General features: G+C 38.5%; 1 protein-coding gene across 1 annotated transcript; it reads left to right on the top strand.

Annotated features, from left to right (window-relative positions):
- The first annotated feature begins 231 nt into the window (after nt 1-231).
- Nucleotides 232-17,152, top strand: LOC129279164 (sodium/potassium/calcium exchanger 3-like). Its single transcript, XM_064111617.1, has 11 exons — nt 232-247; nt 6,947-7,093; nt 8,394-8,635; nt 9,089-9,285; nt 9,718-9,898; nt 10,441-10,539; nt 11,339-11,911; nt 12,286-12,518; nt 13,791-13,944; nt 14,518-14,688; nt 15,134-17,152. Exons 1-11 carry the CDS (start codon nt 232-234, stop codon nt 15,341-15,343), a joined length of 2,223 nt encoding a protein of 740 aa, XP_063967687.1. The 3' UTR covers nt 15,344-17,152.
- The last annotated feature ends 4,922 nt before the right edge of the window (nt 17,153-22,074 follow it).

Below are 22,074 nucleotides of genomic sequence, written 5' to 3'. Positions count from 1 at the left end.
TAGTGATTGACGTTTTCTGAAAGCCCAGCATGGAACCTACGACAGGTGAAAGGGGAAAATCTGGGCTTTCAGGAAACGCCAATCACTATTCCCAATATATGTCATTCGATATGTTTTATTTCGATCAAAGAAAAAGATTAATTTTGGCGGGATTTTGCGATTTTCGCCTATTTCCTGGAATGGGTCATAGAATCGTTTGTATACATTAAGAGTTAGTTCGAGTGTTCCAGCATGGGACCTACGGCAGGTGAAAGGGGAATATCTGGGCTTTTAGAAAACGCCAATCACTATTCCCAATATGTGTCATTCGATATGTTTTATTTCGATCAAAGAAAAATATTAATTTTGGCTTGATTTTGCGATTTTCGCCTATTTCCAGGATTGGGTCGTAGATTTTGCATACATTCGTAATTCCGAAGCTCCGTTATTCCGAAGGTTCGTTAATCCGAAATTGAAATGAGGTTCGCAATTCCGTAGGTTCGTTAGTCGAAAAACGAAATAAGGTTCATTAATCCGAAGGTGTGTTAGTCTGAAAACGAAATAAGGTTCGTTAATCCGAAAATTAAATAGGGTGCGTATTTCCGGAAATGAAATTAATTCATTTTGATAAAAAGAAAGGTGTTGTCCTTACAAGATAACATGATATTATGAAATAATAAAATAACGAACGGTGAGACATGTTTGTTTTGTTTCCAAACATGTATTGCATTAAGAATAAGCGGTCGGATCAAGCATACGCTTAATTTCGATTTTATCTGAGCAATTGCACCCCAAGCAAATGGTTTAAAGATGCAGGGGATTAAGTGTGTTGGTCGCGTGTGAGTAACCTCTATAAAATAGGATTTGTATTAGAGGGGACGGCGTAACTACAGGGGGGCATGGGGGGCACGTGTCCCCCCCCCCCCCATCGGCTGACCCAAAAAAAAAACGGGGAAAAGGAGAAAAAGAGGGAGAAAGGAAGAGGAACGTAGTGGGAAAGAAGAAATTATTATTCATTATAATTGTATATTGTATTATGATCATGTTATGTTATTTTACATAGGAAACATTTTTATCATAACTTTATGAAACATAATTTGCTCAGGGTCCATATCTTCATTGTTCCTGGTGCTCGCATTGTCTGTTTAAAGAGATATATAAACCTGTTGTACGAAAACCTCCTGTTTTCAAGTCAATATACACCAAATATATTATTGTTTTATGTAGTGACATATGGTTCTTTTTCATGACTACTTAAAGTGATTGCCCCATGTTAAGGTTTTAATATTAAACATTTCCTGTCCGTGATTACGTTCGCTTCAGTGGATTGGTGAGATATGTCTGCTCTCCATGAATTCCTAAAATCAGTCCTTGAAATGTCCCTTTTTCTGATCTAAATATCCAAAAAAATTCAGCTAGCGCTTCGCGCTCGCATCATTTGGTTAGTGAAATACGAATGGTCTTAGTGAATTCTTACAAACAAGCCTTAGACTGCCCCGCTTCAGGTCTGAATTATCTAAATTTTCACGCTTCGCGCTCGCAATATTTGATTAGTGAGATGCGTATGATAATCATGATTACATTGACTACAAAAAGTGCTTCATGTGTTCAGATGTAATTCTAACAAAATCAGCAAGCGCTTGGCACTCGCATTAGATGACTTTGGTGCGATATGTATACTATTAAGAGATTCCTAAAATATAGTCCTTAAGATCTCCCTGTTTGGGATCAATGTATACAAAAAATTTCGGCTCGCGCATCGCGCTCGCATTGTTTAGCGAAACAGGTACGTATCATGATCACAAAAAATCGATTATAAAGTCCCTTTTTAGGTCTGAATATCAAAAAATTTCAGCTCGCGCTTCGCGCTCGCATTATTTGATTGCTGAGATGCAAATATTATTCATGATTACAATGACAACAAGTGCTTCCTTAAAATGTCTCTATTAGGTCAGTATACCTGACAACTGAGCGAGCTTCGCGCGCTCACTAAGTGACTCAAGAATTTTGCTGGTTCCCCCCCCCCCAATGTCGTGACCCACGGTACGTCACTGGGAGGGGATGTCATTTTTAATAAGAGCTTCTGCTGGTAATAAAAATAAATATGATGATCATGATAATCCAAAACGATGATCATAATAAAACTGGTGATAAAGAATATAAATGTTCATAAAATGTTATTGATCGTTACGCCTTGTGTTAACAATGTTAATTTTTTTCTAATGCAGAGGTAAAAACGGGCAAAGGTAAAGATGGCAAAAGTAAAAATGGCAGAGGTAATAATGGCCATTAATTGCCATTTTTACCTCTGATTCCAGCATGGGACCTTCACTGGGCGAAATGGCGGTATGTCTCTCGATATTTTATTTTGAAGAAAAATATTGAATTTTGCCGTAGATTTCCGCTAATTATTTTTCATGATTAAGGGGGTCTTAGATTTAGTTTTCTAATTGCAACAATAAGAGTTAGACCCGGTGTTGCAGCACGTGAAATTTATCAGGGAAAAGGGCAATATCTATTTTTAAAAGAATATTCCAACTATAGGGATGTGCCCCCCTTGATCTGCCAGTGCATGAGCTTAACATTGGGATTTATCATCGCGAAATCCAATAAGAATATATTATATAGATTAAGCGAATGAGCCTAGCGACCGAAGCACCCAAAATGCATTAACATACGAATCCACGAATTAACGGCAGTGGCCTATATTAATCAGTTTATGATTAAAAAATATCGTTCCTGTCTTAAAAAGTGAGGGGGGTATTTATATGCCAAACAAACAGAAACAAACAGAACGGCATGGGCGGATCATGAATCCCCCGTATTTACGCCCTTGTGCAACAAACTAAAGTGGGTGATGAGGCTGATGTTCCCGTAGTTTCAATTTTTTATTAATAGAATTTGTCTTTTATGCCATATTTGCCACCCCCCCCTCCATGACCCATAATTATTTTTGACTAACGGTTACGCCTGCAAAAAAACAACAACTAGCCCCCCCCAAAAAAAAATCCTCATTCACCGAAGAGAACAAAATTTGTGTCTGTCACATCCCCCATCCAAACACACACACTATTTACTCCAACTGATGGGCCATGTTCTAGGTGTTTTTTATCCTTGTTTTTGCATTGTGGGCATATAAAGATTAACAAAAAAGGAAAATCACATTTTTTGTTACGTTGTCATCCATGCGCGCCCCTAATCTGGCTCGCTCCCGCAACCACCAATCTGCACTGAGAGTTTTATTATTCTTATATTATTACTAATGGTTAATAGATGTTTATAAGTTTTTTAGTTTTAACTTCAATAGATAATTGATATCTTTTAATATAATTTCAATTTCAGTTCGTGCTTTTGTAGACACTGTACGCAAAATATAATGATTTATAGTCCGCTATCTTCAAAATCCTTATTGGTCGGGCGTTATTGGTCGATAACTCCAGCGCGATGATCTTGTCTTCTCATCTTCGCATCCTTAATAAGTTGACTTGACGAGATTGAGGATCTTGACTTCTCATCTTCACATCCTAAATAAGTCGACTTGATGAGATTCTGTATCTTGTTTTCTTATCTTCTTGTCCTAAACATGTCGACTTGACGAGATTGAGGATCTTGTATTCTTGTCTTCTCATCCTAAATAAGTCGACTTGACGAGATTGAGGATCTTGTCTTCTTATCTTCTCGTCCTGACGAAGTCGACTTGACGAGATTGATGATCTTGTCATCTCGCCTTCTCATCCTAAATAAGTCCACATGTCGAGATAATGAATCTTGTCATCTCGCCTTCTCATCCTAAATAAGTCGACATGTCGAGATAATGGATCTTGTCATCTCGCCTTCTCATCCTAAATAAGTCGACATGTCGAGATAATGGATCTTGTCATCTCGCCTTCTCATCCTAAATAAGTCGACTTGACGAGATTGATGATCTTGTCTTCTCATCTTCTCATCCAAAATAAGTCAACATGTCGAGATAATGGATCTTGTCATCTCGCCTTCTCATCCTAAATAAATCGACATGACAAGATTGAGGATCTCGTATTCTTGTCTTCTTTCCTCGTCTTCTTGTCATCTTGGCTCTTTTTCTCGTCTTCTCATCTTGTCTTCTGGGGGCACGTCTAAGCTTCCGTATACTTCTGCTCGTGAGATTTTTTTTTGTATAGTTTAAATCTGTGCTGATTAAAAAAGAATACAGGGGTACGATGGTCTTGAAATCTATATACTCATTATTTTGCCAAATTAGAGATGATGTTGGTTTACCCCAAAACTGATAAATTTCCACTCTTCCAGCGCTTCCCAATGTCATGAGCCGTATATACATGTGGTCATAGCATGGTCTGTATATATATTAGTTCTTTATTGCCATACGTGCCTTTGACATGTTTGGCAGATGCATGTATCTACACGCGCTTTAATGATACGGTGAAGATGATGTTAGAAATGTAGAGTCTGGAATCCGATGAATTCAGTAAGAGGCGAATGATAATGTACGAGCTCATCAAAACATATTCCTAAAATATTCTATACATGTACATGTATAATTGTATATACCACCATTCATCGTGCCTATCCGAAAGCAAATGCAACACAAAATACCTTAAACATGCGAAGAAAATTAATGGTGCGGGGATAATGTGCAAACCATAGAATATTAATGGATCAGTAATGCGCAGCGATGAAAAATACACTTTTATTCAGTAACTATGAGTATCCATTTTGCATTAACATTTCATGTTCACTGTGTTGCGTTGAGGAAACCGCCGACTCTTTCTATTGTAATTATACTTTTTGCTCATTGAGAATAAAACAATGTCGATTATAATGGCAGCGTTCATGTATAAACTTGGAGCAGTGGCGGGTCCAAGGGGGGGGGGGGTGCACGGGCCGGATATGCTTCCCCTTTAAAAGCCATAGTCAATATTTTTAATGTAATTATGCCGGTTTTACGCAAGTGTGCCCCCTTTTGAAAGTCACAACATATATTTTTCATGAAAATGTGGACATATTAAGTGAGGACCTTTTTTTAAATTTTGCTTGTCAAATTTTCCTCGGGAAAATGTGCCCCCCCCCCTTTGGAAAATCCTGGAACCGCCCCTGACTTGGATTACTCTGAGCTAAATCGTGTACATCATCTTTCTTGAAATTCCCCCGATTCATGTTCAGTCGAGTAAACTATTCGAATTCCCTTGTCGATTGTCGAGACTCGTTTCCGGCGGCTAGAAAGAGTATGAACCATGAAATTACATGTAAATCGAACCGAAGCGCTTCCTGTAGCAAATATGTACATTTTCTCATTTTGAAGTGTGGAATTATCCAACCGTCTTCTCAGAATGAAAAAAAAAGACCGGCGAAATTTTCTGATCGTTATTTTTATTTATTTTTTAAAATTTTCAATAGGTCCACGGTACAGAGAAATCCCCGGTACCCAACACTCTCGGAAATGTTTAACCAGCCTATCGGGATGATTAACAGATGAAATTAACAATTGTTAGTTAACAATAAATCTCCATCCGTTTTGCATGCAAATTTCTTTTAAACAACAGCTTTTTAATAATTATGTTCATATGTTAACCAACGAAATATATTTTTTTTTGAGAGTGAAAGAAGGCGGGCGGGGTTGATAACACACCTCTTACACCCCGTCATCGCTCTTAAAAAGTGTTGGGGGGGGGGGGGGCAGGGGCGCATGAAAATGAGAGAATACACTGTTTCCCCATCTCTGCTCTCTTCTCGGCCTCTTATCCACTAGAAAAAAAAGACAATTTTAGTTTTAGTCCACCGTGTGTTGTATCCATTCTGGACACACGATCTGCATTAGATGTGGACATAGTCGTATTTCCACAAAGTCCCGATATCAATTTTTGAGTGGGGCTTGTGCTTTGAGTTGAATCTCCATACTTAAAAATACCTATGTACTGTTTGTATTGTAAGGAGGTGTTGGTCGACCTTTTTTCGCTTTTCCCGCCATGTACAGTACAGTCGGTTCAACCGATGTTCTTTATTTCATAAAGAGCTGCTGATGAAAAGAAGAGCGTGCTATACTGCCATACGCGGTGCACCTGTCTATTAATCTCACCAATAATGTTGGGGGAGTTGAGTGAATTATCTCCGATATCAGGACTTTCGAGTCTTTTACTGAAGGCTGCCTGGCAGCTAGATGTCTTCTAGCATCACGAAAAGCGGGATAATCCAATTAGGTTACAAGGTATACTGCTGCTTCTGACAGTAATACGTTGGGCATCCATTTCAGTGATCACGCCGAAAGGTGGTTCGCCCCCTTTATGTCTTTTTATTGAATAGAATTAGAGAACAAAACAGAATGATGAGGCTTTGTGGTGTTTGGTTTATACCATTTTACATTATATTAAAGGATTAGATTTACAGGCCTAGCGGTACATTATACTGTACATTGTTCTTCTAAAAAAACCGGTCTATTGGCGTCACATGCATAACGTTCCTTGTAAAAAAAAAATGACCCGGGGAGCGTTTCACGAAATGACTTGGACGTTCTTTCTGGCAGTTACCATTGCAACAGTGCTTCTCAGCCAATCAAAATCAAGGAAAGTTGTCAGATCTGACAACTTGTCGAAAGAAAATGTCGATGAAACGCTCCCCCGGATAAAGTTGGGATGTGATGCACTCCAGAAATGGTCAGATTGGCCCCTGAGGAGAGCTGCACTGCTAATACAAAAAGATCTATTGACTTATTAATATGTCGGAAATATTTTCTGACCGCGTCTGCCCTCGTCCTGGCTTCGTCCAAGGACATACCCTTGAGGCCAAGAATAAGGTCAATGTCAAGAGAGATAGGGGAGCACAGTAGTGTTGTATAACTTATTAAAATATGATTTGTTAATTTTTTTTTTAAAACATTGTGCAGGTCTTGGATATTGGAAACGTAAATATACACTGTTCTCTTTATCAATAAGCTTATGTAATTAACAAATCAACATTTTGTTGTTGTTTGCAGATGGTTACGTGGGTAGAAGTTTATTGGCCAATGTAAGCAGCGGTGGTCATCACAAACCTCCTTGGGAAAAATGCGATTACGAATCAGTAAATTTACCAGTTCTCTGGGTGGTGCTCTACGCTGTTTTTGTCATCATTTTATTTATAGGTAAGCTATTGATACATTGTGGAAGTGATTATAACTACAGGGAGAAAATGCTTCATGCGCATCATAGTCATCATCGTCATCATCATTATCACTATCACTTCCACCACCACCATCACCAACACCACCACCACCATCATAAACATCACCGTCATCATCATCATCATCATCATCATCATTGATTGTTGTTTGATATGAATTTATTACATTCTTTAGTAAGACGGGGCTCTGGAAAGCGTAGTATGCCTATTGCATGCTCATGTGTTGGGACGAGGTATACATTTACCAGTTGATATTATATTTCAGAACCAAATTTTGGATGAGATTTTTAAATCACCCAATAGTGTAGAAAGAAATTCAGATTTACATGTATGCATTACAAACAACCGTCCAAACTGAAAAAAAATAACAGCAAACATCTGATATCATGCAAATTAAACCTTGGTATCCATTCACTGTGTAGCAACAAAGGACAAACTATCTATTTTAATCTCATGTTGGGAGGTTTAAATCCGTATCCCTTGGATACATGACAAACCTCTAAATCTTCAAAGCCATTTTGATCATTGCAATCACGGTAATCGCATTTTTATCTTTACATCCATCCTGTAAAGTCCTAAGGAGCTTAGGAGATTTCCCTCCTACACGTAAATTTACATAGATTTCAAATTACAAATACTATCAGCTAGTCAATACATTATAATCTCCAGTACAGATGCTATGATTTTATTTTCTTTTGTCAACACAAGCTAATTGGCGTGAATGGGCGGGGGGTTAGATCAAACTTTCTCATATTTCTTGAATATCCTATGTACATTTTTAATCCCAGATTTGTAAATTTTTTTACACTGTGCTATTTCAAGAGAAAAGGACATTTATTTGGGTGGAAACAAAACTTATTCAAACCCCAGTTAATTATGTTGGTGATTATCTAACCAAAAGAGTAGTTCATCAAATGTTGGTGTTTATTTAACTAAAAGAGGAGTTCATCAATAAATATTGTAGGGCCTATACCAAACTCGATTAGTTTGAATGAAACTTGTCATCAATGGAACAGTTCGTGAAATTGTTGCAATTGTGCTTGAGGTTTTTTGTGAAAATATGGGACCCATTTTTTTGAATTTCTTGTGAAAATGTGACCTGTTTTATCATGATTATGAGGCACGTTCCTAAATCAAATGATTTTATTGAAGAATCCCGATCTCCCTGTATGAGAACAGCGTCGTATGTTTGAATATGTGTTCTCCGATGAGAACGTGTCTCAACTATGAACCAACACTTTACCTATAATTATCTTGTATAGCAATTGCAATCATCTGTGATGACTTCTTTGTGCCTTCGCTGGAGGTGATCTCGGAGACCCTCAACCTGTCGGAAGACGTCGCTGGAGCCACCTTCATGGCGGCAGGATCCTCGGCCCCCGAGCTTTTCACATCGGTCATCGGTGTCGCCTTCCAAAGCGACGTCGGTGTCGGCACCATCGTGGGCTCGGCCGTGTTCAACATTCTTATCATCATTGCACTTACCGCTGCTCTTGCTGGCCAGGTTAGTCAGAGAGGCAACGAGTGATTTTAAACGTTGAACGTCCCAGTCCGTTTTGATACCAGTTTCGAAACATGTCTTTGCAAATTGATTTATAAGCGTACTTTTATATTCCTTTTTTTTAAAGGTCTGACAACTTTCCTTGATTTTGTATGGTTTACAGAAGCAAAGGGGTGTCACTTTTACTTTAGTAACTGTGGGATCAAACAGACTGTCTGATGAAAAATCTACATAATCTTTTCATGAAACGCTTCCCAGATCACCTCAGCAAATCAAAATCAAGGAAAGTTGTCAGATCCACATTCATCTGAACATTAATCAATGAAAACAACTCCCCCTAAATACATTAATGCTTATCAGAAGTTTAATACATATATCGCTTAACCATTCTATACCTAATAATTAACCAGCTCCACGTGCATTCATAATCTCTCCATTGTCTCTTTTGTCTTATAGGTTCTCAACTTAGACTGGCGCCCTCTCATCCGTGACAGTTTCTTCTACGGCATGTCCTTGGTGTGTTTCATCGTCTTCTGTTGGGACACGGAGTTCACCTGGTGGGAGGCACTTATCCTCCTCACCCTCTACATCATCTATCTCGTTCTGATGAAGGTTAACCCCACCATCATGGAGAAGACCAAGCACATCACGTGGTATGTATAATGGCATGCAGGAACCGTCTATAGTTTGCCGCGCCCAGATCTGTTTCAACAACTTGATCAAAGAATCGTAGGCTGTGTGCACACGATGTTTTTAGGGGAAAGGTCTCGTATGTTAGGTTTACTATAGTGCGTTAAAAAGGTGCGAAAAAATGGAGACCGACGGCTCAAATACCTTTCAGAGGTATGTGCGAATGGTGATTAATGCTTAAAACTATACGTTCGGTTTCGTTGGTTCATTTCATTACCCCACACCCAACAATCCGTCACTGAGGGATGTTTCTCATTTGGTACCCTAAGGGGGAGCATATAACTTCTGCTGTCGGAGATGATTTTGACCTCAATGTACCCAGATTTCTGTGCTGTCTTCATTCTCCGATAATTAGTGGCAGAAAATGATATTACTTTGCACCCTCTCTCTTTCAGCGGTGGATTCTGTCGCAACGAGGTAGCACCTCTGGATGCCGAGGCCGGAGAGGCGGGTGGAGAAGCCCCGGTCCAGACCGTCACCGATGGGCCTGAAAACACTGGGCAAAATGGTACTGCCAACGGCACACCCTTGCCGCGAAAGCTTCCACCTATTCAGACATCAAACCCAACAGATGAGGTAAAACATCAGGCTGCAGTTTAGCATATCTTATTTTGTTGCTCAATATCACTGCGTTACCATGGTTACCCAGATCAAAGATAGTATTCTGGGTTATTGGGTACTATGTCGTAGGTAATGAAAGGCTCCTTCTAGGAAAAACATTTGCTAGAATGATAACAAGGACAAATCTGTGGAAGGATGTAAAAAAATGTATAATTTTATCTAATTAAATGGATATAATACTGATGGGCCACAAACACCTGTCTCGGGTTTACAATTTTATAGGCTTGATGATTGTACCGTCCATGATTGTACTTAGAATGTGGGAAAAAGTGTATGAAACGAACATTGAATGAGATATATTAGATGTTTAGTATCCTTATCAACAGGTAATCATTTTACGTCGACTAGTGCATTTAACCCTAGATAAAGTATACAGTATCTATCTCGTGTTTCTTCATGTAGAAGTAGACGTCGTTCTTGCATGAAAAAAAATACGGAAAGCGATAAGCAAATGTTCAGCATGTTATCAAAGGATTGCCCTTTTGCTTTTTATCCAGGACCGGAAGATATCTGTCTTGTCCAACCAGTCATTGGCCGTGCCAGGAAACAAGCATATATTCCATCACGTCAAACATGGAGAACTCTCTTCTAACTTTGTAAGTAAACTTTCCCACATGCTTTTTTCCCACGATACGCAAATAAATTATAACAATGATAGGTTTTGATGAAATTATGATATCTCTATAAACGGATTATAGTCACCGTTTCATTGTTTTGCTAGGTTATTTATTTGATATAATCTTGGGGCCGTTTCATGAAAGTTGTCAGCACTGACAACTTGTCTTTCTCCGACAGTAACCACAGTCACAGTCAGTGACTGGTGCTTCTTGTCCAATCAAAACTGAAGAAGGTTTTACTAAAATTGTCAGCCCTGAAAACGTTTATGAAATTCCCCCACATGCCACAGGTGAAAAAAAGAAAGATGGAAGGAAATCTAATTTAGGTAGATCGAGACATAGTTTCTTAATCTTGACATTGATTGGTCTAAGATTATGAGGTGATTTTGCTTGTAAATTAATTCTGTTTTTATTCTTTTTGCCCCTTTTCAAATCCTACCGCACTTACCATTTCCTTTATGTGTTGCATTCTTCTATCTCTCACATCTTTGACTGTTGTTCATATTGTGAATGTTACTGTTTTCTTTTTAACCTGTTTGATACATGTATATATGTTCATCATCCTATACGCACATTTCCACCATGTTTATTTCGATGCACCCTATTTCATTACGTAACACGTTTCTCTGTAATGTGGATCTCCGCTCCTGCTGAAATGCCGCTTTCTTTTTCTTAAAAAAAATTCTGGGGCGCGAAATAAATGCTCTTATGGATTGATATTAAACTTGTTTTTGCGATATTTGAATTGGAACACGTTTTCACGTCTTGTTGAGAGCAGACTTCGTCGAGTTACGATCTAAAAAAACTCGCCAGAGATACGGACAGTCGTTTAGGGTCTGTATCAAGACCAAACAGTGCTCACTCAACAGCGCTGAGCTCTCGGCCGGATTCCAAGGCCTCCTTTGTAAATATAAACTATAACAGAAATAATGTAGCTATGAACGGCGATGTGAACGCCAATAACAACAACATCCCCATGGTCACAAAGACCAATGGAAGCGTCGTTCCGACGGTCGTCGCCAATGACGGGCGACCGAACGTCCATGACGACTTAGTGGTGGGCGACGTCGAGAGTCTTGGCGGCGATAGCCAGGGCGACTTCGGCAGCCAGACGCAGTTGCTCAGTGTACCCAAAGGCAATGCGATCCCGCGCGATAACGATTCGGGGATCCACAGCGCACACGGAACCACCCCTGTTGTTCCTGTCGACCCTTCCTCTGACCCTTCCTGTGATCCCTCTTATGATTCTTCCGACCCAAAGAGAAGACAATCACTGGTGGACGGCCTTCACCATCACCATCATCACCATGAGCATCACCATGACGGGGAACACAAGCCACACGACACTCAAGTAAGTGAGACACTCTTCATTACTCTCTAAAGTGTAGCAGTTGTAAGTTTCCTCATTCCTATCCTCACCGAAGTTATTTTAAGATGGAATGTTGCATTCATTCGGCGTTAATGAAATGATATATATGTCAGAAAAGATCATAGGGACTTTATATGTACATCCATTTACAAGTTTACGAAATATGTACACGTTGGCACACGTGACTGGAGTTTGACGTATTATTTTGGAAACAGTATCCCACCACGTCTTAAAGACATTTAAGATATGAACGTTGAAAGTGCTAATCCTTTTGAACTTTCATCAAGATGAAGCATGTAGATGTTCTTATATTTCAGTCATTTCAATGATCATGTCTCATTGGTTCTTCTCTGCAGGGGGAGAAGGAAGGAGAAGAGGACAATAAATCGGAAGGCTCTGAGGAGGAACCGACCCTTCGTCCCTTCCCTTGCCTGCCAGCCATCAACATGTACTACCCTGACAGGGAGATCATGGACAGCACTTGCGGTTGCCTCCGCTACGGACTTAAATGGCTCCTCTTCGTGATCAGTTTTCCATTCATGTGTGCCTTCTCGTGGACCATCCCAAACTGCAGTGTTCCGCATCTCAGGTAATTTCCAAGTCCTTTCATGTTTTAACTTTAGCAATTCGTATTCAAATTTGATTCCGCAATATACATGATTAAATAGTGCAAGTGCATGAGAAACATTTATCGCCGCATTGGTTGCAGAAGATCCGAGGCTTGTTCCACCACCTTCTTCCAACTATTTTTTGTTTGGTTCCACCTATTTTTTTTTTCTTTAACAGTCGACCGTTTTTTTTAAAGCCAGATTTGTCGATTCGGAGAGGATTGTAAGTAAATACACTCAAAGATGAAATTCAGTTATCATTTATTTAGGCCCCGGGATGTCTGTCATCTGAGAGAAATTCCTATTTTAATACATTTATGCAAACTACATTTTCCATAAAGAAGCTTGAAGCAATCTTCCATCATTCCATGAGCAGGTCCACAACATCAAATTATTTTATGTTTTGACAAGCAGGGGAGCTTCAATCTAGATTGAATGTTGGCGTTGTCATCATCATATTCATTGCATTATCATTTTTCATTTTATTTTTATTTTTTTTACGTAAGCAATCTGCAGTCTGTCAAAGCAGGAATCCGTTTGAATTACCCTTACATTCGTTGAAATGATTAAGAATTTCGATATGTTTGAGAGACAGATTATGTTAATCTTAAACAGTCCTTGTTCACGAGATATTTTTTTTTCCGACTTATACCAATGAAAGACCGTGGAGGGGTTTGATGACAAACCAAGCTTGTAATTTTAACAGATCGGGGCATCCATACTGCCATTATTTTCAGAGTACTGTCAAAGAAGAAGAATTGTTTGAAGATAGATAGATGGAGAGAGAGAGAACCCCCCACGATGTCTACCTTGATCATCTTATCCGAAAATGTTGTGTTGCTTTTTAAATCTTGATGCAAAGTGAAGTTAAGAGACTGAAATGAAATCGTGTCATTCTTGAGCTGCTGGTAGTGAATACCCCAACACTAGATTGATATATAAACCTTACTTCTTTGAATTTAAGTATTCGAGATGCCAGAATAAATCGCTAGGATTGACTTCAAACTCCAGAATTCAACTGGTCACTGACGGAATTAGGGGCCCGTAAGACAAAGTTTAGCAATCGTACGTTCTAGAAAATGTTTACGGTTTATTGCATTGAATGCAATGAACAATATAATATTTATCAATCGCTAACCTTTGTGTTACGGGACGCTGATCTGGATTTCGCTAAATTCTTGTAATTTAGAGTGAACATTCCTCCATTATTAACGGCATTTCAATCTCCTTCTCCTATTCGACGATGATCACAGGAAGTGGTATGTGGCCTCCTTCATCCTCTCAATCGTATGGATCGCAGCACTCAGCTTCGGGATGGTCACCCTGGTCGCCAAGATGGGGTGTATTCTCAAGATCAGTGATTACACCATGGGCCTCGTCATTGTCGCTGTCGGCACCAGCGTACCGGTAAATATCTGTCCCATTATAATCATCAGGATGATCATAAAGTGCAACGTGAGGTGCTGCATAATTGTTACTACCCCCACGTAGCTCTCGCATGGCTACCCTGGCCAGGCGCTATTATAGCCATAAAAAAATGTCTTGCTATTGTGTCGAATTCGTCATTTCTTTATTATGAGACATCAAGTCATGCGAAGCTTTCATAGTCTTAATTTATGCATATTTTTCACAAGCGAGCAAACGTTTTTGCGAAAGATGCACATAATTATACAGTTCATTCAGAAAGATATTGCAAAAGTTAACATTTGCGTTTTTTTGCACCAAAATGATTGCCCCACTTAAGTATTGGCCTCAAATCGTTCCTTAGCACTTTTGCGTAATATTGATGACGTTGACGAATCCCCGTGCAATTCTAGAACTCGTTTCGTAAAAAGGATGGTCATTTTCGTAAAATACAAAATGTCATTCAGGTATTTTTTCCGAAACCATACACCGTGTCTCAGGAAAGAAGAAAAGAAAGAAATAAAAAAGATCTCGTCTTCACCGCGGTTATTTTTTCTTCCCTTTCTTTCTCCCCAGGATGCCTTGAGTTCCATCCTCGTGGCCCGCGACGGTTACGGCGACATGGCCGTCTCCAACGCCATCGGCTCAAATGTCTTCGACATCAACCTCGGAATCGGACTGCCCTACCTCATCCGAATCGCCATCAACGGCGGAACCAACATCGCCCTCCTCAATGCCGAAGACCAGGTAAAATAGTCCCGATATTCTCCATTTTGAAGAAAACAATCCACGATGGCAATTCGTTCCAAATGTAATGATTACTGTAACCCTGAAGGGCAAAGAATGCCTATTTGATTTTGGAAGAATGGCACTGCAAATAAGAATCAATCAATGAATGAAATGTTTGTTAGGAAGCGGAGAATCAAGTAATTCTATTTCCTTATATTGTTACAATTGCACTTGATATTTTCATGAACTTTTCCTTCTGCTTTTTTTGTTAAACCTGTATACTTACGTGTATGTCATCAGAAATGTAATACTATACTAAAACTAATCTAAGACCACACTGGAAGAACTCTGACAGATGTAAGAACTTAATCATATTTTGTAAGAAAGAACGACTAAACTTTAAACAAAGAAACATTGAACAAGTGATTGATAAGCAAGAATCTCCCTCTTTTGTTCTTGACAGTTGCGTTTCGATAACGGTGAGTTCGGCCCCATTCCCCCGCACGCCAAATTCGGATTCATCCTCCTCCTCATTCTACTTCTCACCATCGTGGCTTTCACCGCCGTCCGGTTCCGCCTCAACGCCGTCATCGGCATCTCATTCGCCCTGATGTACGTTCTCTTCATGGTATACGCCTTTGTACAGGAGATCGTCTGCGATGGCGGGTGCTAACGACCACCACGACGGGGAAAAATAAACAAAATACAAAACAAAAGCATTACATATTTAAAATACAGATGAAATAATCGGTTAAAACTTAGGGTTTCGAATACACGTCAACACCAAGACTGCTTTGAACGAAAATGGAATAATGAATATAATTATAATTAATGTATTGTCTGAACGATTATGTTTCATGAAAACAAATATTAATAAGACAACAGGGTTTAAACATTTGAAGGTGAATTTGATGCATGTAACCCGTTTGTATATTATGCTCAAAGTGAGCAAAGTTGAATGATATAGCAATAATTGATTTGGAATGTTTTTTTCTGAAAATGCAATTGTGAAAATTGTGTTTAAGGTATATTTTGTTATAAAGAAAAAAAAATCAGTCCAAACTTATACTTATGACAAAAGGTGTTTACAAAGAGGCTAACGACATCAAAGGTATTCCTATATATCTAGGTTATGGAATAAGGAAAATAAAAGTAAACTAAAATTGGTTTAAGAATTATTACAAACTTTCTCAATGACTTCTGTTCGGGGTGATGAAAATGAAACAATACGGAGGAGAAGACAAGGAATGGAAAGAGAAATAGAAAGAGAGAGAAAGGGAGATAGGGGGAAGGGGGGGGGGGGGCTGATTACGAACTATTTTTCTTCATATCTTTAGGCTGAATATTTTTTTTTTTTTTGGGGGGGGGGAGTGTTTGACAATACAATACAAGTACAATGTCGCCGACAACTCCTTGAAGTATTGAATTATACAGTATTTTGATGCAGTATCGACGATTTCATATTTCCGCTGGTTTTGTCAAGAGATTGTCGTGGTTTTTGCATATTTGTTATGTCTTGCCATGGACACCTATATGAAAATAATCAACTAATGATTTAGTTTCCGTCCACTTAGATAACTAAAATAGGTTATCGTGATTATGTTAGATACAAAGAATGTATATATTCAACAATACAGTGGATTGGCAAAGTCTGTTATTGTACTAATTTTCGTGTTACACGAAGATAATTATGTATATCTTGCATCGCTGTTAAAGTGCAATTTTTTCATCTAGTATATCACATTTTCTTTCGCTCCAGTCTAGAAAGCTTTAAACTCCGCTGTCGATAATAAAACTGCAATTCAAATTTGGGATTGAAAAATATTTGCTTGTGGCAATATTATTTCTCTACCCGGTCATGAGTTGTTGGAGAGAAATTAACGTGAGCTGCAATAAGAAGTTGTAATGATATTTCTTCTTATGGTGTCTTTGAAATATCAGGGTGTGATAGATTTGTAAGAAAAGGCAGATGATTTAAGCAAATACCAAAAGTATCGGGTCAGTTTGCCTGCTGGTCTTATAGAAATGTATAGGAAACGCCACAAGAATACTTTGATCACACTAGTGCCTCTGTTTCATACGAGATTCATATTATTTTCCAGTCGTGGAAATAAATATATAATAATATTTCAGTTGTGTCCTTAGTGCCCTTTCACTTTGTTCATCTACATGCTTTGAATTCCGTGTGTGATTTCCGTGCTGTACAAACTTTTACTCCAAAGTTACATTGAACAGACGGTGTATAGTCTTGAGATTATTTAATTTTGTACAGTTGTGTACAGTCAAGTAATATAGTGTATATTTCTTAGTAACTATGTACAGCGTTTTTCCATCCCATTCTTATTTTGTATGAAAGTCGCACAAACACTGAATGCCCGTGGAATAAGATACGAGAGACTGAGCATGGGCGATATTTTTCTCTTTTCAGCTGAGCCACTGTAATTTATTTTCTAATAAAGGTTTGAGACTGATTACAACACCATTTGAACTGTCGATATTTCTAGTTTATTCGAGTATGGGTTAAATTACTTATGGGCGTTATCACTAGTCTTAATTGCAATAGTTTATTTGACAGGCCAATTGTAGGTCCTGTTGAAAAAGAGTCGATCTCTCGAATGGAAATTTGCATCTATAATTTGTAACTGATTGTAACTTGGTTTCTGGCAACAGGAGGTGTGTGAGAGAGAGAGGGGGTGGAATGGGAAAGAGAGGGGGGGAGAGGAGAAGTAAGGGGGGGGGGGGGAGAAAGAGGAGAAGGAGAAGGGGGAAGGGGGGGGGGGAGAAAGTGAGAGTATATGTGTGTCGGTGTGTCAGGAAGAGAGAGAGAGAGAGAGAGGGGGGGGGGGTACTGATAAGGGTGATAAGTCCGAATATACTGTGTTCTACGAATATCGTGATAAAAAAAACAAGGAGATACGAGGAATTTGATATGAATTTTAATGAAATGAAAAAAAACCCACAAACTTAATAAGCTTCAAGAATGATCTATTTTGATTTATAGTTATACTCAACCAAAGTTCTTACTGTTTGTAGGTCAATGTTATTTCCTTGAACTAAGATCTATACCTATAATGTTTAAAGGCATGTTATCGATGAATTTCCTTTATGAAATGATTGGGTTCAAATAAATGCCCTTTTTCTCTATTTTGACGAGAAGTGTAAGTTATACATGTATAATTACATGACGCGATACGCCAGCAAAAATCGATTTTAAAGGACAAGTCCACTCCATAAAAATGTTTATTTTAATAAATAGAGAAAAATCAAACGAGCATTATGCTGAAAATTTCATCAAATCGGATGTAAAATAAGAAAGTTAATATGCTGTTTTTAAGTTTCGCTTATTTTTCACAAAACAGTGATTATGTACAACTCAGTGACATGCAAATGAGACAGTCGATGATGTCCCTCATTCATTATTTCTTTTGTTTAAATTATACAATATTTAATTTTTTGCAGATTTGATAATAAGGACCAACTTGATTGAAACATATAGTATTAAACAATGCGAATTGCACATGTTCATGGAGGAATCAATCGTTGTTTCACACGACAACGGGTGAAAATTTGAATATTTCATATAATAAAATACAAAAGAAATAAAGAGTGAGTGATGTAATCAGTCTCCTCATTTGCATACCGACAAGGTTGTGAATATAACTGTTTTGTGAAATTAAGCGAAACTTTAAAATGTCATAACTTTCTTATTTTACATCCGATTTTGATAAAATTTTCAGCATAATGCTTGTTTGAATTTTCTCTTTTTATTCGAATCATTTTTTTGTTGGAGTGGACTTGTCCTTTAAGCTTCCGGTAAAATGTATTTGGTCTGGATAATAATGATGATGGTGGCGCTCTTCCACATTTTTCGCGGATACACAACGAGTGCCCTCACAGATTATTGTAGTGCTACACAAATTACAGCTAGACCCCGATCTCGAACCAGTTTGAGTTTAATTATTGTTCAATGTGTGGGCCTATAGTGGGAACGCTCAAAACTGTCTTGGAAGCAATCTTATTGATCTTCTAAACCAGTTTGGCAATCATCATCCTGATGTGGCCTTGTAATGAACTGAACTATTATCATGAGTATTAAAAATGTGTCACATTTCCCCGCTTTCGGTCTTCCCATTTCACCCGACTTCCACTCTAATAATAATAATAATATACATGTATAGCATTTATGAGGCGCCGATTATCTAGTTGCCTATTCCATGGCGCTTGGTGCATTCAGTGAATTAATCCTGCCGGTTACCATTCACCTCACCTGGGTTGAGTGCAGCACAAAGTGGGTAAATTTCTTACTGAAGAAAAGCACGCCATTGCTGGTATTCGAACCCACGTCTTTCTGATTGAGGACGAGAGTCGTAACAACTAGACCAAAACGCCCCCATTATTTACCATTTAGTGTCTATTTTGCCATCAATCGTTAAACGCCCGGTGTAAACCTTAAAAAATGTCAGCGTGGGATAATAATTTTGAAATTTAACCACTAAAACTAATAGTCCGGTCTGTTAGCGTAAAAAACACCCTACTTGTGGACACGGTGGACAAAAGCATGATTTTTTCTCCAGACCTTTGTTTATGTATAAGAATTAAAAATGGGGTATGCTCCAAAAAATCTGGCTGCAGGAACAGAGAAAAAATTGGTGAAAATGTCAGAATTTATGAGTTTAGATTGGTCTGATATATAGACTAGCGCTAGTGCAAAACTCAATAGCAGTGCATTATTTTGCATTGGTTTAGTTCTTGAATTCAGACCCTTTTTGAACAGATATTTTGTTTGTCCTCACATCTCAATGCACTAAATATCTGAATGCAGATGCTAAACAAGCCGAAGGGTGGTGGTGGAGGGGGTTGGATGTTGGTGTGTATGTACATATTTTGGTCTTGGGGTAAAGATGTGCAAGACACATTTTTTGAATGTGTTGCAAATGGTGTTGCCATGGTAACAGTGTATTAAGGCAAAAATAAGGTAAAAATCTTGCAGTTAGAACTACTTCCTCTGTTTTCATCCGATTCTCATGAAATTCGGCACACACATTGGTCTTGAGGTGAAGATGTCTAAGACACATTTTTGTGTGTCTTTCATAAATCTCGTTGCCATGGTAACAACATATTATATGGTGAAAATTGGGAAAAACTTACAATTCAAACTGCTTTCAGTTTTCAATCGATTCACATGAAATTCGGCACACACATTGGTATTAAAGTAAAGATGTACAAGGCACTTTTTGTGTGTTTCAGAAATTGTAGTGCCATGGTAACAACATATTATATGGCAAGATTTAGGTAAAAACCTTGCAATTTGAACTACTTCATCAGTTTTGAAACAATTTTTATGAAATACGGCTCACACATTGGCCTTGAGATGATGTGCAAGAACTTTTTTTTTGCATAAATTTGTCAGAGAGTGCATTGCCAGGGTAACCACATATGATACATGTAGCTAGAAATGCAGGAAAACTAATCGTGGATCAATCTACTTCTCAGTTTTCAGCCTGTGCTCATAAAATTTGACACAAATATTCATTTTGGGTGCATTCTGAAGATTTCTGAAAGACACACAAAAATGTGTCTTAGACATCTTCACCTCAAGACCAATGTGTGTGCCAAATTTCTTGAGAATCGCTTACAAACAGAGGAAGTAGTTCTAACTGTAAGATTTTTACCTTATTTTTGCCTTAATACACTGTTACCATGGCAACACCATTTCCAACACATTCAAAAAATGTGTCTTGCACATCTTTACCCCAAGACCAAAATTTGTACATACACACCAACATCCAACCCCCTCCACCACCACCCTTCGGCTAAGTTGTTTAGCATCTGCATTCAGATATTTGGTGCATTGAGATGTGGGGACAAACAGAACATCTGTTCAAAAAGGGTCTGAATTCAAGAACTAAACCAATACAAAATAATGCACTGCTATTGAGTTTTGTACTAGCGCTAGTCTATATATCAGACCAATCTAAACTCATAAATTCTGACATTTTCACCCATTTTTTCACTGTTCCTGCAGCCAGATTTTTTGGAGCATACCCCATTTTTAATTCTTATACATAAACAAAGGTCTGGTGAAAAAATCATGCTTTTGTCCACCGTGTCCACATAATTTCGCTAACAGACCAGAACGAGCCCATGCACGGGCCCTATTTATAATAAATCTGGTGAAACTGAAATTTGCATGAAATGAAATCCTTTGAAATGGCCTCGTGAGATAATATATTAACAGAGTACATCATCATCATCATCATCCGTAAAAATACAGTCCACCGGATTTGGGTATCGTTTTGGGAAGATCTATATACGTGTCCCCCGACGTGCGGTTAAAAAGAATCAGCGCAATCTTAGCGCAGTTGGGTTTTCTGCACCTCAGCTTTCAGAAGTGCACTTAAGTGTACAGTGGCAGAGAGAATAATTCATAGTCTAATGGCATCAGGAATAAAATCTGATATGTAACAGTGCGGCAGTGCGAAGCGGGGGGGGGGGGGGGTCCTGTCCCCCCTAAATTTGAGGTGGGGGGGGGACGGTCCCCCCTAAAAAAAAATTGATAACCTTTTTTTTTTGCTTGTCAAATTTTTTACCAGTGTCCATCCCAAATTTCAGGTGGACCCCCCTAATTTTTTTGGCTTCCGCCGCCAATGGGGACATGTAACCTCATCTGATGGCCACTAAGCAAGGTGGATGCCCCGTATAGCAGCCTGGTGGGCATGGCGGATGTATACTGGGACTGGTACATCAACAATTCCGTTTACCAGGCGATAAACCATCACAGACCAATATAAAAAGGGTGACAGTTATAATGTGTTAAGATAATGGTATTCCGGCCTAGCTTCGAAATGTCTTTGGATTATCAAGTATGCGTCCTTATATTCCATATTTTAAAAAATATCACTTGAGTCACTAATGTTCACAACCGGGACACGATTAATGTGTTTCAATATTGAAAGAATGAAAAAAGCCTAATTGGCCTATTATGATTTACCCCAAAATCTATACTTTTATTATCCCATTTTATTTTGGTCATAATAAATAAACATATTTCTAATAGAAAATAGAAACCATAAGGAACGGGGGGGGGGGGGGGGCGGGGACGACATGCCGACCTATAACGTGATCCTTGTGCTATAGATGGAATTAATTGTATACAGATATAATAAATATCATCGGTAAATTGCCAATTCGTGACGTCTATTGCCAACTCTTCCACACATTACATGTTCTACCTTCATTAAAAGTCTCATGCCATTCCGCCCATCAACATTTTGTTTGACAACCATTAAAGGACAAGTCCACCCCAACGAAAAAATGATTTGAAAAAAATCCAACAAGCAAAACACTGAAAATTTTATCAAAATCGGATGTAAAATAAGAAAGTTATGACATTTTACAGTTTCG

Source organism: Lytechinus pictus, chromosome 16 (assembly GCF_037042905.1).
Source record: "Lytechinus pictus isolate F3 Inbred chromosome 16, Lp3.0, whole genome shotgun sequence".
In the NCBI taxonomy this organism is placed as follows: domain Eukaryota; kingdom Metazoa; phylum Echinodermata; class Echinoidea; order Temnopleuroida; family Toxopneustidae; genus Lytechinus; species Lytechinus pictus.
Note: the sequence above shows the minus strand (reverse complement) of the source record. Positions and strands in the feature narration are given on the sequence as shown.

What these genes read in the sequence shown, in the direction of transcription:
- LOC129279164 (XM_064111617.1), top strand. An exon ending in TGTCATCATTTTATTTATAG is followed by an intron (nt 7,094 to 8,393) that starts GTAAGCTATTGA and finishes TATCTTGTATAG; the next exon opens with CAATTGCAATCATCTGTGAT. An exon ending in ACAAGCCACACGACACTCAA is followed by an intron (nt 11,912 to 12,285) that starts GTAAGTGAGACA and finishes TCTTCTCTGCAG; the next exon opens with GGGGAGAAGGAAGGAGAAGA.